Below are 15436 nucleotides of genomic sequence, written 5' to 3' on the forward strand. Positions count from 1 at the left end.
CCACACATTATTATTATTATTATTTTTAATTTCAAATAAAATATCTATTTTGAGCAAAGGCAAGGAGACACATTTTCAGCACAGTGGCATGGACTCAATCACCATCCAAACAAAACCTTGGAATTGGACTCAGTCTGTAATGCAAAGTGCACTTCCTTCCATTCCTCCAAAAAACATACACAATAACAGATCTGTTGTTTCAGTGGCTATGGTTATATCAAGATTTGCAGCTTACTGAACTTAGTATATTCTACACTTAATAGTATATATAAATACTGAAGTATTTCTAGCAGAATGTAGAGCTGACAAGTAGTTGTATTAACACACAGGAGGATTAACAATTGCTTCTCTTAATTGTCATTTTTTATTATTTTTAATTATAGATTTTCCAGATCCATTAGTTTTCTACTCCATGAGCAACAACTCCTATTTTTCAAGCAGACTGCAGGCTTCCCTGATACTTGAGCTGTCTTATGTGGACTGTTTTCATCACTGAGATTTTATATTAAATATTAAATATTAGACAGCAAAAGTAAATAATGACTAACTTCAGCTAGCACCTTTGAAAGGGAATTGGCCTCCTTCTGCATTTACTTATGCTTATTTAAGAAAAGTTTTTTGAACACTAGAAGGAAAAAGACTACACATGGGGACATGCTGGAAGTTTATAGCCATGCATATTCTGAATGGATGAAAGGTAGAGGAGTATATTATTAGGTGTGATAGGATGAAGAAGAAAACGTTAACCTCCAGGAAATCTTCCTGACACTAAGATCTATTAGGAATTTTCTTCTAAAGGAAATAGAGGAAGCCCTATTTCCTGGGATAATTCAAATTGTACTTCACAAAATAGTAAATATATACAAAGCACATCCTGCGTTTAGAAGAAAATGAAGCAGATGACAATTTTTTTCTACATTTAGGCTGGACAAGCCCCAGATAATCTCTCTCTTCTCACATGTATACACAGGCAAAAGCAGAACTAAAACATATAAAAAGTAAAGATAAAAGGATAAAACTTCGGAAATAATGTATGACTGTCATTATGGCTTCACTCCCAAAGTTTCCCTTACTCAAATACATCTAACTTTTTATTTATATAATTTTACTGAGAAATATCAATCAAAGAGTTGCAGTAAAATAACCACTACAGATCAAGCGTTCACAAATGAGTATCACAGCACATGAACTGACACAAAGCTCAACTCCAATGACACCCAGTTTTAAGATCCTCTATTTAGAGTATGAGACAGGAGTTGAATATCCTTTATAAAGGAAAGCAACCAGTCATGAAAACTGCAATTGAAGAATCCAGCTCCAGTGCACAGCCACCCTCCTACTCTGTCACTCATCTTCTGAGTCTTCTGAGCAATCAGCTAGTACTGCAATTTAGTCAATATAAATTGCCTCTCTGATTTAAAACAGAAACATGGATTTTATACTAGTGCTTTGAAGAAGCTACATGAAACAAGGAATGTAGGATTCCTAGCTCTGTCTAACCAGTATTATCTCTTAGCAACAATCCTGTCATGCTTGCTTGGCTATAAATAACATGTACAATGTGTTGGCTTTTCAATTGCCACTTTATTTCCAAATAAAATACAGATCTGTTCCACACAGGGTGCCAAATTATCGCAAAATTTATGTGGTGTTGAGGTTCCACATGTCCCTCAAAACTTAAATACCAGTGTTCTAGCTTGATTACAGAAAAAAAGAGTATCTGTGAAGCATATACTGCAGTAAATATATACTCTAGCCAAGGAGGTAGATAAGGAGATGAAAAATGGGAGATCTAGGCAAAGAGTACTAGGTAGCATTACCAAAGGAAGCAAGAATCTGGAGGTAAAAAGGGATAAATCACGATTTAACAAAAAAAAAAAAAAAAAAAAAAAAAAGCAAAAAAAAGCATGGCAATTTTTGCTCTAATAAATTTTAAAGATTCTCTTTCTTTTAAAAAAATATTGTACTTAACATTTTTTTTTTCAGAGACCTCTAGATTTCATTTATTTAGGTCAATTTACTTTGTAGCTATATTTATTAAAAAATAAACATACACATCCAAGCAACCATGTACAGTGCTACCCAAGGAGGCAATCCATGGCAGCTTTTATGAGGAAGAGAGCATCAGCTGGCAGGTGATCAGGTATTTGAGCAAGGGCACTGGTCTTCCCTGAGATGTGATGCTCTAGAACATGTATAGAATATGTATATATATTCTTGTTCTCAAAAATTCTCAAAAAAAAAAAAGAAAAAAAAAAAAAGAAAAAAAAAAAAGTGGCTAAGCACATTCTAGTGAAGGAACCAGTTCTTATCTGAAGCTGAAAACCATGTACATACAAATCTCCACTAAGTCACTTGACAACTTTTGTTCCCTAGTCCATACTCTAAATACCATGCTGCTAAAACCAAAGAACATAGATTGAAAAAGAAACTGTCTAGCTGTTCTCTGTGTTTATCCAATTAGAAATTGGTGTGGTAACTTGCATTATTTTGATGCTATCAACAGAAAATGGAAAAGTCATTTGAGATAATCTGATCTCCTGTATTTTAATGAATTAGGCCTTTCGATAGATCATTCCCTTTTCTGTAACCAGGATAAAAAGTACAGAGCACTGGAAGAGGAAATTACTTCCATAACAAACAACAGAACAATTAAAAAGCCTTTCCTAACAGCTACTTAGTGTCTTCCTTGCCCTGCTTTCAGCCTGTTACTTCGTGTGTTATCCCCTGCAGACACAGAAACTATACCATTCCCTTCCTCTATGAAGCCGTCTTACATGCTTGAAGGCTGGTTATATAGTCCTTTTCAGCTGACTCTGTACTAAGTTATCTTCATTCATGCAATCCTTCCTCAAAGACTATGTGTTACATAGATCAGTTGTTCCCAGTGATCTCCTTCCAACAACTTTTAAGTTAAAGCTTTACCAATAACAAATAGCACAGTACTAGTTCCTTAGTGTTGCAGACAGTATTGCTCTTTAAAACATCTTAGTTTCCTTCATTGGCAACTGCCTTACTTCATTCACCTGTGTTCATGTTCAGATACAAATAACCTTCAGATTTTAATTTGAAAGGAGATACTTCTTTTTGTTGTTGTTGTTGTTCTCTTTCTTTCCTGTTTTTTTTTTTTTTTTTTTTTTTTTGTTTTTTTTTTTTAACCCCAAATCATGTTTATTCTCCCCTACAGGTAGTTGCTTGCACTTGTTATTTTTTGTTGCATCCTATTATTTTTTAGGCTACCTCTGATTTACAAAAAAAAACAAAACCCACTACTGAACGGTATTCACAGAAGACGGATTCACTTAACATAGTCTTCCTTGCTGGCAGCAAAACAATTAAAACTGCTCTCAGTACATACTTTCTCAATCATACTATAGAACATAGATCAATGCTTTTGTTGCAAGCTGTAACACTATCATATAAGACAATGACATTACCTACCGAACACAAAGAAAACAGAATACAAAGAAGGATTAAAACAAATTTACACTGAGAGTATATTTCCTGTAGAGAGAAAACTTGCAGCCTGCACATACACTTGCAGTTCTGTAGCTTCCCTTACTACTGTTGGCTGTTATAAAAGAGAGCAAAGTTCAATGTAACAGGAGGAAAAAAAAGGAAAAAAGAAAAAAGGAGGAAGGCAGATCAAGACTTCTGATTCCTCAAGGAGACATACGTGTAGCAAAGAAACCCTTAAACCTAAAGAGAGAGATTTAAGCCTAAAGAATTAAGAGAGATTTAAGCCTTTAAATGTAAGGAATATCCCTTAATAGCTTAAATTAAAGATGCCTCCTGTATCTTTCATTTACATATGATCAATTACTTTCACCTCAGTTGCCTACGTCTCCCTGATGTACCTTCTTTGTTGCAACTCACTAGAAGTGGGCGTCAGCTGCCTACAAAGGCATCTTGTGCTATTTTTAATTTCTGAATCTATGGTGGCAGCTGCCCCTCCTGGAAGTGGTGCTCTGCCATCAGCTCTGTGCTGTCTCTGCCAGCTGTGTGTGGCACTTGGAGACTGCGGAGAGTCTGAAATGGCAAATACCTAATGTTTAGGCAGCTGTAACCCTCTCTAGGTGTTATGCAAAACAGATTACTCAAACACTTGTCCTGTTCCTTGAGATGCAAGTTCTAGCAGAGCAGTTTGTATTAGTAAAAATTAAATTTTAAGTTCCAGACTTCTTAATCATGTTTACTACACACAAATTAGAACGACAATTGTATTTTGGACAGTATGTTATAATGGAAAGATACAGACACCTTTTTAATACCAGAGTTTAGTAACTGGAAACAGCATTGTTATTCTTCTAAATTATTTAATTTATGGTCAAACTGAGACCAGGCTGAGATCTTCTTCATGTTATTTTAAAATACACTCTTACCTCACAAATCATGGTATGTAGCTCAAAAAAAAATATTTTTGAGCAATGACTGGTAAATAAGGGTTCTTCTACTCATATTTCCTTTTATTTGAAGGACAGTTGAATATCTTGTTAACAGTTAAACATTTAAACAGAATCTTTTGATTAACTTCTGAACTTAAAAAACAAATAGGAAAAAAAGTCTAAAATGTGCTGACTCAACTTCCACATAAGAAAAATGTTACTGCCAGTCATTTGGTCATTTTATCTCTGCCTTAATATAAGGGAAATCAAGCAAAGAGAGTGGCAGCAACAGCTGGAGCCACGTGCCTGTGTCCAAACACAATTTATTCATATAACTCAAGGAAAGCACGGCACAGCTGCAGAGCAATTATGAAAAAAAAATCAACAAGCCCTTCAGAACTGATGAATAATGATGCTATGAAGGAAATAAGATCTGTCTGTGAAGCTAGAAACACTCAGGCTTAACAAGTGCTTTTTTTAGAGACTGAATCTTCACGTGATAAATTTTAGTTGCTGTAGATGCTGGCTTTTACTTCTGATATTTTTTCCTTCCTGGTTACTGGAATACTTCCTCCTAAGAAAACCCTCTGCAACTTTAAATCTGCTTAAATTAATCTATGACATATTTTCTTTAAAATATGAACATTGGAAAGCTGTGTGACACTTCTGAAGAGGTATGGTGAGTGCATGAATATAGTCCTGTCCAAAGCAGCCTCTGCACAAATATACTGCTCTTTCTTAGAATCAAAAGCTGCCACCCGGTCACCATTTTCGCTAGTCTGAATATTGCCAGAATCTCAGCATCTCCCATTCTTCATCTTGAAGGACATATAAACATACAAACGTATGTGCTAGGTTAAAGGTTGGATCATTGGGTAAGGACCAGATGATTTTAGAGGTCTTTTCTAACCTAAATGATTCTATGATATGATTCTACATAAACATATGAACATACAAACACATGACACATTCATCAGAAATGATTTTCTGCATCTTTTTCAGACAGCAAGCTGAAGCACAGAGAAACTATTTATGATCCAAGAAAAGATACATCCTTAAATCAGTTTGCCTAATCCAAATCTGCCAAAACACTACTAAAAAAGCAGTAACCAGGTAGTAACTTGTTTAAGGAGCTAAAGCTCAACTATAAACTATTATTATTGTTAGTTTAATTCCTATTAGGCAAGCTAAGAACAGCCTCTTCTTTCCACTCGTCCCTCAACACAGACTTGCTTTTGATGACCTGTTACTTGTCTGCAGTCCCACAGGAAGATTAGCGCACATCACCTAGAGCAACCCAGGCCAGCATTCTGTCTGCTGAGACAGCCTTCCAAAGGGCCAGTTTCATTCCCATTTTAATGCTCATGTCTTTTTCAACTATTTCTGGCCAATGCAGAATATCTGCAATTAGGAAAAACTGTTTCAGGTTCCATTTCTGATACCCACACTTGCAAAACAAGGAAAGGTTTCTCCTTGAATTTGCACTTGGAAGCTTTATGCCAGCCAGGAGACTAGCCTTAGGACAACATCCCAGTCCATCTGGCAAGGGGATAGAACTGCCAGTCTAAGGAAGAGGTAAATGCACCTCCATTCTGCAAGGACAAGCAATCAAGTTACTTCTATTTGAGTCAGATATGTGCAGGAGACAAAACTCTTGCTAACTACTGTGTAGGTACACAGGAATACATCAACAAATATTAACATTTTAAAACTAGTTTTTATTTGTTATCCTGTAGAAAATGTAAAATTTTGCAATTGCAGTGAATTTACTTTCTTAGGAGAAAAGAATGCAAAATATTTAGTAATTATAATCAACACATTACAGTAAGTTTTTATAAAATGTTTGTAATTTATAAAAGCAATAACTTGAGTACTATAAATACCTACACTATTTCATCATGCATTCCATTCTGTATAAATAAACATCTATTAGTTACCATAGAAATACGGTAGCAGTAGACACTACTGGAGTCAAGTGGTTCTGGTTCTGTTAGACTTCATTATTTAATTGTTTCTTGAAAGAAAGAGAGAAAGGGAGAAAGGGAGAAAGAGAGGTTTCTAAAAGAAGTGATTACGCTAATTAATATGCATAAACTATTCCTTGTTATTAAGCCTTTCAGGAATCACTGACACAGCAAAAAGTAAGAGTTTTATCTGTGAAAGGGTTAAGGGAGGCCTTTGGAACCAGGCACCAGTTGTTTTTCCATATATCAAAACATTAACTAAAAAAATAAATAACATGAACAGAATAATTTACCTTTTCTCCGTCTTCACCTTTACTACCTGCAAAGCCACGTTCACCCTGGAACACAAAACAATCAAATAAATATCTCAAGCAAACATTCTTCAAATAACTGCAGTCCTTAAAATACTTTTATTACATTGTATTACATTTTTATTATGGGGTTTTATTATTAATTAATTATTTAATAATTAATTATTTAATAATTAATTGATTAATTAATTAATTATTATTAATTTATTATTTATTATTACATTTTTATTATGGGATTAAAACACAAAAATACATTTGGATAACGACAGTCTCACATTGGAAATATGCAAAACCTCTACAAAAGCTGCCACAGTTTTCCAATCATTGCTCATATTTTTGTTCAGCCTAAGGGATCTTCCTGGCTTTAAAAATTATAAACTGTTGATACTAAACATGCTCACTATAGCCTGGTATTCTGCAGAATGAGTTTAATATATTTATTCCTATGAATTCCTTCAAGTTAATTTTTCAATATGACTAGTCATCTGTAAAGGCCTCAAAACCACATTCAATTGAGAAAAAGATACAGATGTAATTTAGAGAAGGAAAACCCATTCCTTTCACTTTGAAAACTTCGTCCCAATAATCAAGTATTTAAAAAAAAAAAAAAGAATTTGAAATACTAATTCAAGCTCATCTTATTATGGCAAATTGAATCCTTTATTTAATGATCTTCCAATAAAAAGACCTGTTGTAATGCTCTTCTTGCTCTACTTCGATAATTTTTAGCTCATAAAAAGATCTTATTGTAGCATTCTTAATTTGTTAATGTCTCTGTCAAATGGTCTTCAACCTGGCTACATTACAAGAATTATAGTTAAATATTTTAGTCATATCTTTATTAACATATTCTTGTCTGTTTTGTGAGATATACAACAGAAATATAGCCAAAATTACATACTTGTAATACAAAAACTCCTTAATTAAACACCAAACCAAACCACATTCTCTTTCTCCCTTAAATCGTCTGGAAAGAGCTGGTTTCCATGTCTTTGCCAGCCTAAAGAATTCAGTCTCACTGCCTCAGTGCAATGCACATGACTGCTACAGGTTTGAAGATGAGAAGACTGGAAGAATTCTGAAGTAAAGCATATGGCATTGTTTCTAAATTGCTTTCAAAAAATTAGATTGAGCAATAACTAAACATTCTTTCACCCTTCGGAGATTTTCATTTCCATATATAGTCCAAGGTTTAAATGAGGTCAACTAAAACTGCAGGCTACAACTTGCAAATTTTCTAGCAGCATTTTGCCAAATTGTTCAATTGATACAATATTGTGTAATACACATCTGGGAATTAAATTCAAAGCATAAGAGATGTGCAGACTTATAGATTATCAAATAGCTTTAGATTTTTCAGCACTGCCTGCAGTGTCTCTTCCCTATTTGCTTTTTTGGCTGGGGTGACTCATGCAGTCAACAGCTTAGGGGTCAGTTTTAAAAGCATACCCAAGACCAAGCATGCAAAATATGCGATCCAGTAAAGTAACCTTCCATATATTCTTACCAAAAAAAAAAAAAAGAGTGGTTAATTACTGAAATAATTTCTGAATGTATGCAAATTCTATCCTGCTTCCCATTCTTCTCCAGTTTTGGATATGCAACAGAACTATTTACTTTTGACAAATTTCTAGAAGTAAAGCACTTTCTTTATTTATCTTTCCCATTTGTAAGACTGCAAATCCTGTCTTTATTCAATTCCCAATCCATTATATAAAAATTATTCATAGATAGAGTCAAAATTTGCCTGGTTCAAGCTTATGTCCATTGCCTCTTGTCCTTTCACAGTCCACCTTGGGAAATCTGACTCTTGCTTTTCTGCACCCTCCTATTACTTGCAGATAGCAGTAAAGTCTGTTCCCTTCCAAATCACCTCAAATTATGGTTGAACAAGCACAGTTTCCTCAGCCTCTCCTTGTACATCATGGGCTATAAGCTCCTGGCCATCTTGGTGGGCCTGCACTGGTGTCTCCTCCATCCTAGATGCAACATAATGTTTGCCTTTGCTGAACTTCATTAGCTTATTTCTGCAGCATGTTGAGGTTCCTCTGTATATATCCTTCTCCTACCTTGACAGTGCACTGGCTACTCCCCCACATCTGGAAGGGTGGAGTAGTAACATCACTACACATCATCCAGGTTATTAATAAAGGCACTAAACAATACTTGCCCCAGTATCAATCCATGAGGGATGACAGTTGTTAGAGCCATCAGTTATTGTACTGTACCACAGTTATTCCACCTCTGGCCCCAACAATACAGCCAATCTTCCACCCCACTTATAGAGTCCGTATCTCACAGATCTGACTACATTGATATGATTGGAAACTACCAAAAGCCTGTCTGAAGTCAAGGTAAACAATATCCACTGCTTCTTATCCACACTGCCTGTCATCTTATCAGAGCAGGGAATCGGATTGTCAGGCATGATTTGTCCTTGGTGAATCAATTCTGGCTGTTCCTAGTCACCTTCTAGTCCTTCATGTGTTTAAAAATGCCTTTCAGGATTTCCTGCATAATTTTTCCAGGGACAGAGGTGAGGTTGACTGGCCTGCACTTCCCTGGATCCTTCTTGACGACAGATGCAATGTCTGCCTGTTTGTAGTCATCAGAAACTTCCCCATGTCATCATGATCTCTTGACATTAACAGAGGGTAGCATTGCAGTCACCTCAGCAGCCACTGGATGCAAGTTGTTTGGTATCTTTTACATGTCCATTGAGCTTAAGTGCTCCTTAACACTCTCTTCCTTTCCAGTGGGCAAGGAACATTCCTAACACACTCTGCTAGGATGTTCAAGTACCTGGAAGGCCTGAGGGCAAACTTTATTATTGAAAGCCAAGGTAAACAAGGCACTGAGTACTCTCAGCCTTTTCCATGTTCCTCACTCCATGAAGCAGTGGGTCAGCATTTTCTTCAGTCTTCCTCTTGCTGCCAAAATACTTCACAGAAGCCCTTCCTGCTGCCCTTCAGAATTCCTCATTAATTTCAATTCCAGATGACCTTTTGGTTTTCTAACTCCGTCACCACACGCTTTGGCAATGTTTCTATTTCCCTACTGGGTAGCTCATGCCTGCTTCTACTGTTTACTTTCTTTCTGTTTTTGAGCTCAGTCAGGAGCAACCACTTCATCCATGCTGACATTCTGCCATATTTGCTCAGTTTCCAGTATATCACAAGGGACAGATCCCTATGCTTTGAGGAAGCTGCTCTTGAAGACTGACCAGTCTTCTGGGCTCCTGAGACCTGCAGGACCGTCTCAATTGCTCCCTTTGTCAGATTTGACAGACTTAGTGCCCTGAAACTCTCCTCACAGGCCATGTTTTCTAGACTCTTGAACATACACTAGCTACCTGCTGGACCCTCTTCAGTTTCTCCACATCTCTCAAAATAATGACGAAGCATGACATAACTTTCCAGATGCCGGATTGCCAGTACCAAGCATACAGAAAAACACCATCCCCTGATGTTCTCCTAAGGTGGTTCGATATGTGCTTTACCTTACATCCACTAGCAAAACACTATTAGCTTATATTCAGCCGCATGTCCACACTCAGGTCATTTTCACAAACATCTCTGCTCAATCAGTCAGTTCTTTGCCTGTACCAATTTATGGGGTTATTAACCATTTCCTTCCTTTTTCACAAATACTGTTTAGGTGTCGAGTTTTTTCCACACTTAAGAAAATTCAATTAGAGAAAATACGAAATTTAGTCAACAAAAAGTGTAGTGAAAAAAAAGTTTATGTCATTTCCACTTGACAACGTTAAAAATATTAGCCTACACTAGCCACAGCTAAATTACTTCAAAAATTTCTAATGTTACAAAATTCTCACGTTACACAGCTCCAACCAGACAACTTTAACTAATATTACCAGTAAACTCTAAATTGCATATGCATCTTTTTGCAAGTTCTGGCCTTCCTACAGTATTCCACCTCCAGAGAGGAGCAAAAGATTAAAATGGAAGAGTACAAAACGCACTGCTTCCCTCATCTCATTGTGCTGAGATCATAACACCCACGTTTCACTTTCTTGGATCTGTGTATCTCATGGCTACAAAGATCCTGCGCAGTTCTGAGACCTAGACAACTGCTCTTAATGCACAGTAACACTGGTGAGCCTGTCTGTGCCACTACGCCTTGTGCCCCTTCTCTTGTGAGAGAGCAGCTGACAGTGAAGTTGTATAACACGATGCCTCTGTCATACTCAAAGTCCAAGTCCAAAACTGGATATATAATTCAAATACAATTTATGTAGATACTGAAGGGCTGGCAAAAAGGATGTTGAGAGTAAAACCACACACACACACACACACACACACACACAAAAAAAAGACTACTTTTTTTATTTATTTAATTTACCTTGGAACCAGTAAGACCAGGCATGCCAGGAAGACCCACTAAGCCAGGTTCCCCCTGAAACAAAATATACATAACCATCATTTTTTCAGACCTAACTCAAGACTGAGCTAAATTAAGATGGAAAAAAATAGAGATATATTTCCTTCTCATTCTTTTTGAACAGAGTTGTTGAATTGATTTCTAGGGTCATTTATGTCTGTTGATTTGTATTTGGTTAAAATACATTTCATATCCAAGATATCAGACAATTAACAATTACAGGTTATCTAACTGTGCAGCAGATGTAGCTGCAGACTGCTTCAAATGACTGAGCCACAAGAAGATCAGAGAGTACGGATCACGTGAAAATATTTCCTTACTTTTATTTCAGGTTATGATTCAGAAATATATATATATATATATATATATATATTATATAATATATAATTTATATATATATATATAAATATATATTTTTTCTAATATATATATGTATTAGAAAAACACCTGCATACTATCCAAGTACCTAAAGACCTAGCAAGAGTGCCACAATTTCCATGCTCTCCCTCATATTTAATAGGTGCTTGAGCCCAGAGGGATCTACAATTTAAATGTATTTTTGCTGCTACATGTGAGCTGAGTGGTGTGGTGCTATCTTACATGTGACACATCTGGGACAAACATTTCTGCCCCTTCCATCTTACAAAATGTTCCATCCAGGGATGCACAGAACTTACTTTTCCCATTTTTTCAGCACTGAAATCACCACAACCACAGCTGTCCTCATTGAAAAACACAGGCAGAGGTGATATAGTTGATATAGTCATTCATGTTTCATAGAATTACCTACAATTACAGTATATATGAAGCAGGATGCTGGCTTCTAGGCTCTACTCAGTCAAAGGGAAATTTCAGACCTCTTCCCTGTCTTAAGAGGAGTGCCCAAGCTACTGCACCAGATGAAATGCTATGCCTTGATCTGGTGCAACCAAGCAAGCAAAAATCTGTCCTAAGTGAATCTTCCTAAGTGAATGCTCTGACCAAAAGGTTATGTTGTTAAATTACTGCCTCCTCTACCTGAGATCTTATAAAAGCACAGTAAGTCATCTGTACATCTGTTACTAACATCCCTCTTCCCCCTCAGAAATGTTTCTTTTGTGCACTACTCATGAAAATTAAGAATCTAATTTGGGTTTCTAAATACCATTTGAGACTGGATGCTTAGGACTTATGCGTGACACTGAACATGGATACAAACATCTTTTTTATAAGAAATGTTTTTAAAATGTAATTGTCCACTCTGAATAACATGATCATGCAATCTTTGGTTTCTGAATTAAGACTAGTTGAGCAGAAGTTAAAAAAAAAAAAAAAAAAAAAAAAAGAGAGAGAGAGAGAAACAGTAGATCTGAGTTAACAGCTACAGAAAATTCAATCTTGCATTTAATATGGGCTTTTGAAGCAAGAGAAAAACAAACATGTAAAACGATGTAAAAAAAAACTAGTAATATCTTACATAGAATTAAACTATAAGATATTGCAACCATTTCCCTTTCCAACCCTTCTCAGCAAAGCTGGTTAGACAATTACAGACCTAGTGAGAACCCAGCTATACCACTGAAAGCTAAGGACCAGCCTCCATTTACAGATTTATAAATTATGCCACTGTGAAGTACATTAATTTTGGTTGCAATAAATCTGAAGTTGCTGAGCTAAGTTCTGTTTGATAAATTCATCCATACTCTAATAACTTCAAGTGGGAACTTAGACGACTTATTAAAAAAATCTAAAATCAAATGCTTTCTCCATTCCATTCATTGCCCTACTAACTTGCACACCATCCAATTCAGTTTTCTAGCCAAGCAAGAATTCAGCAACAAAAAAAGTTTTGAAAGTTCACTTGTTTGACTCCAAGCCAATTGGAAGATAAATGCCTCACAGACACAAACAAGAACAAACAGAGACAAAGAAAAAACTCCAATCTCTGTACAACACAGAGAGAAAATAAAAGAACAATTATTCATCTAAATGATACAAGTAATTAAACAAATACATACAAAGCGCTCGTGATATATAACAATTAAAATATTGCTTAAAATAGCCTGTTAAAATGGCGTTTTTCTCACTCTGCTCAAGGCAGAGTTTCCAACATCTTCCTTGCAGCTCCCCTCCGTAAAAATAGATGCTAGCATGCTGGGGAAAAATTCTAATTAATCATCACAAGTAATCCTTAGTCTTTCATTTTCTCCAAATTTACAACACAGATTCAGAAATATTCTCTGTAGTCTAATAGTTACCAGATAATATGTTATCTTCACTGCTATTCTAGATCATTATAAACTAGAAAAAAACAGCACAAATTCACTGTCTTTTTTGTTGTTGTTGTTGTTTGTTTTTATGAAGACAAGGCATAGATGTTTTGTCTTGCACTGGTTAATCAGTGTTCTGCAAATGATTATTCATTCAACACTCTAATGCAAAAATAATCTTCCACATCAATATTGATTCTTATTAAATCTAGAATGATGAATGTTGTGGCTGCTTTACTATTCTGGAAACGTGCAGTGTATGTATAATCAGGTTCTCAATATATCTATCATGTATTGATTCTGCAGTTTTTATTTGCACTGCAACATACTATTAAATTAGAGATTTGCTTTCCAGCTAAAGGTTTTCAAGATACAATAAGCTGAATGGTGTCTATGTGCTTAGCAACTACCTTAGAATGCATATTATTTTTCTAAGAATTTTTATACCTTGACTTCCATATTTTGCTATTTTTCCCTATAAGAAAGAGACTTTCAAATTAAAAAAAAAAAAAAAAAAAAAAAAAAAGACATGATATTTAAGTATCTGAACTATATTAAGTGCATTGGTTATTTGTACTACCAGATAGTATGATAGTATGGCGCCAAACATGAATTAGGTGTCACATTAACTAATCATAAGACAAAAAGAGCTGAGAGAAAGTTGTATCAATGATTTAGAATGTGTATTGCTATTTAAATCCTTTCAGGCATTAGCACAGTTTATAATGTCAAATGTACTGGAAATTTGTGAGATTCTCCTCATGCTTGGGAAAGACAATTACTGTAAAATATTTTAAATACTTGTTTTACAGATATGATTACTATGAATAGAAAAAAAAAAAAAAAAAAAAGGCAGTCCGATGCTTCTCCATCCTCAACAGGCAGTTTTTCTTTTATTTTAAAAATTACCGGGGCACTGCCAGGAGCTTGATTTACAGAATAGACCTACTACTTCAGGGTTACTAGCAAGGAAACGCATCTTAACAGAAGTAAAATCAGCACGGTCAAATGCTACTTACTGTTTTGATAATTTATGGATATGTGCCTTCCATTACCCTGAGTATGCCAGACCTTTGGAATAATCTAATAGCCCGGTGTTTTAAAATGAGGACAACTATTTTTAGCATTGCAGAAATGGAGCGGAATGTTCAACAATGTGCTATCACAGGACTCTATCAACATCCTCCCCCTCGTAACACGTACAGAGTGAGTCAAGAGCCACCAACAGGGTCAGAGCTTTCCCTTTAATAAATAACAATCCCACACCAATTATACTCCATTAGATGACATGTCCCTTAGCCTATTAGAGTATTTCCTTGTTTCTCTAAGCAGGCTCATTTTAATGGCTAGAACTACCCAATAAAATATTAATTATTTAAAAACATACTCATAAAAATATGCTAAGACTTGCCCTGTGAATCTCCAGGACTTGTCATGTCAGGAAGCTTGTGCTAAATATTATGACACCCTGGTTTCACTGTGTCTAGTGATCCTTTTGTTCCCACTTGGTTACTGCTGAACTACCAGTGCTCAGCACTTGCTGGGCTGCAAAGGCCCAAATCAGGGCTCTCCTTTATCAAATGTGATCCATGTAAGCAAGCATAAGAACCTCCCTTAAAATAACCTAGTGAAGAAAGAGCTGGTGACAGGTCAATGATAAGTGTCCTTTGCTCTCTTCTGCTTCTACAGCAGCCTCAGCATAGTACTGGTACTCCATAGTTCCGGCACAGGAGTGAGGGCTGGTCAGGGAACTTGCATGTCCTGATGTCTTAGTGATCAGGGCTCCTGCAGCTTTTCTGTGTAGCTGCTCATGAAAAGGGCAAATGAGAACAGCCCAATAAGAATGACATAACCTGAGTCCAGGAGGCACCAATTTTCCTCATTTCTAGCCCTTCCTGACAACCATCTCTGGGACAAGGCTGACTGATTCAGCCATTCATGTCACCTAGAAGTTGATATAGTGAAAACTTAACATTTGAAAATTTAGGCTTCAGTGCTTTGTAAGCAAACTCATTAATAAGCAGGTAGAAGCAGCTTACAACTCCAGAGAACACAATCACAGGGCTCCTTACTCCAGACTACATACTCTCTACTTGACTTTGTTCCTATTTTATTTTTCTATTAGC

General features: G+C 36.0%; 1 protein-coding gene across 2 annotated transcripts in view; it reads right to left on the bottom strand.

The window, feature by feature from the left end:
- Positions 1 to 15436, bottom strand: part of COL19A1 (collagen type XIX alpha 1 chain) — a 206870-nt gene that overhangs the window by 126156 nt on the left and 65278 nt on the right. Inside the window, exons 11-12 of one of the 2 annotated variants that reach the window (XM_082756374.1) lie at positions 11023 to 11076; positions 6643 to 6687 (exon numbers count right to left, since the gene is read on the bottom strand). In XM_082756374.1, coding sequence (XP_082612500.1) covers positions 6643 to 6687; positions 11023 to 11076 — 99 coding nt within the window. The remainder of the gene's footprint in view (positions 1 to 6642; positions 6688 to 11022; positions 11077 to 15436) is intronic. The other variant, XM_082756375.1, reaches the window with a different exon arrangement.

Source organism: Aythya marila (assembly GCF_965140915.1).
Source record: "Aythya marila genome assembly, chromosome: 3".
In the NCBI taxonomy this organism is placed as follows: Eukaryota; Metazoa; Chordata; class Aves; order Anseriformes; family Anatidae; genus Aythya; species Aythya marila.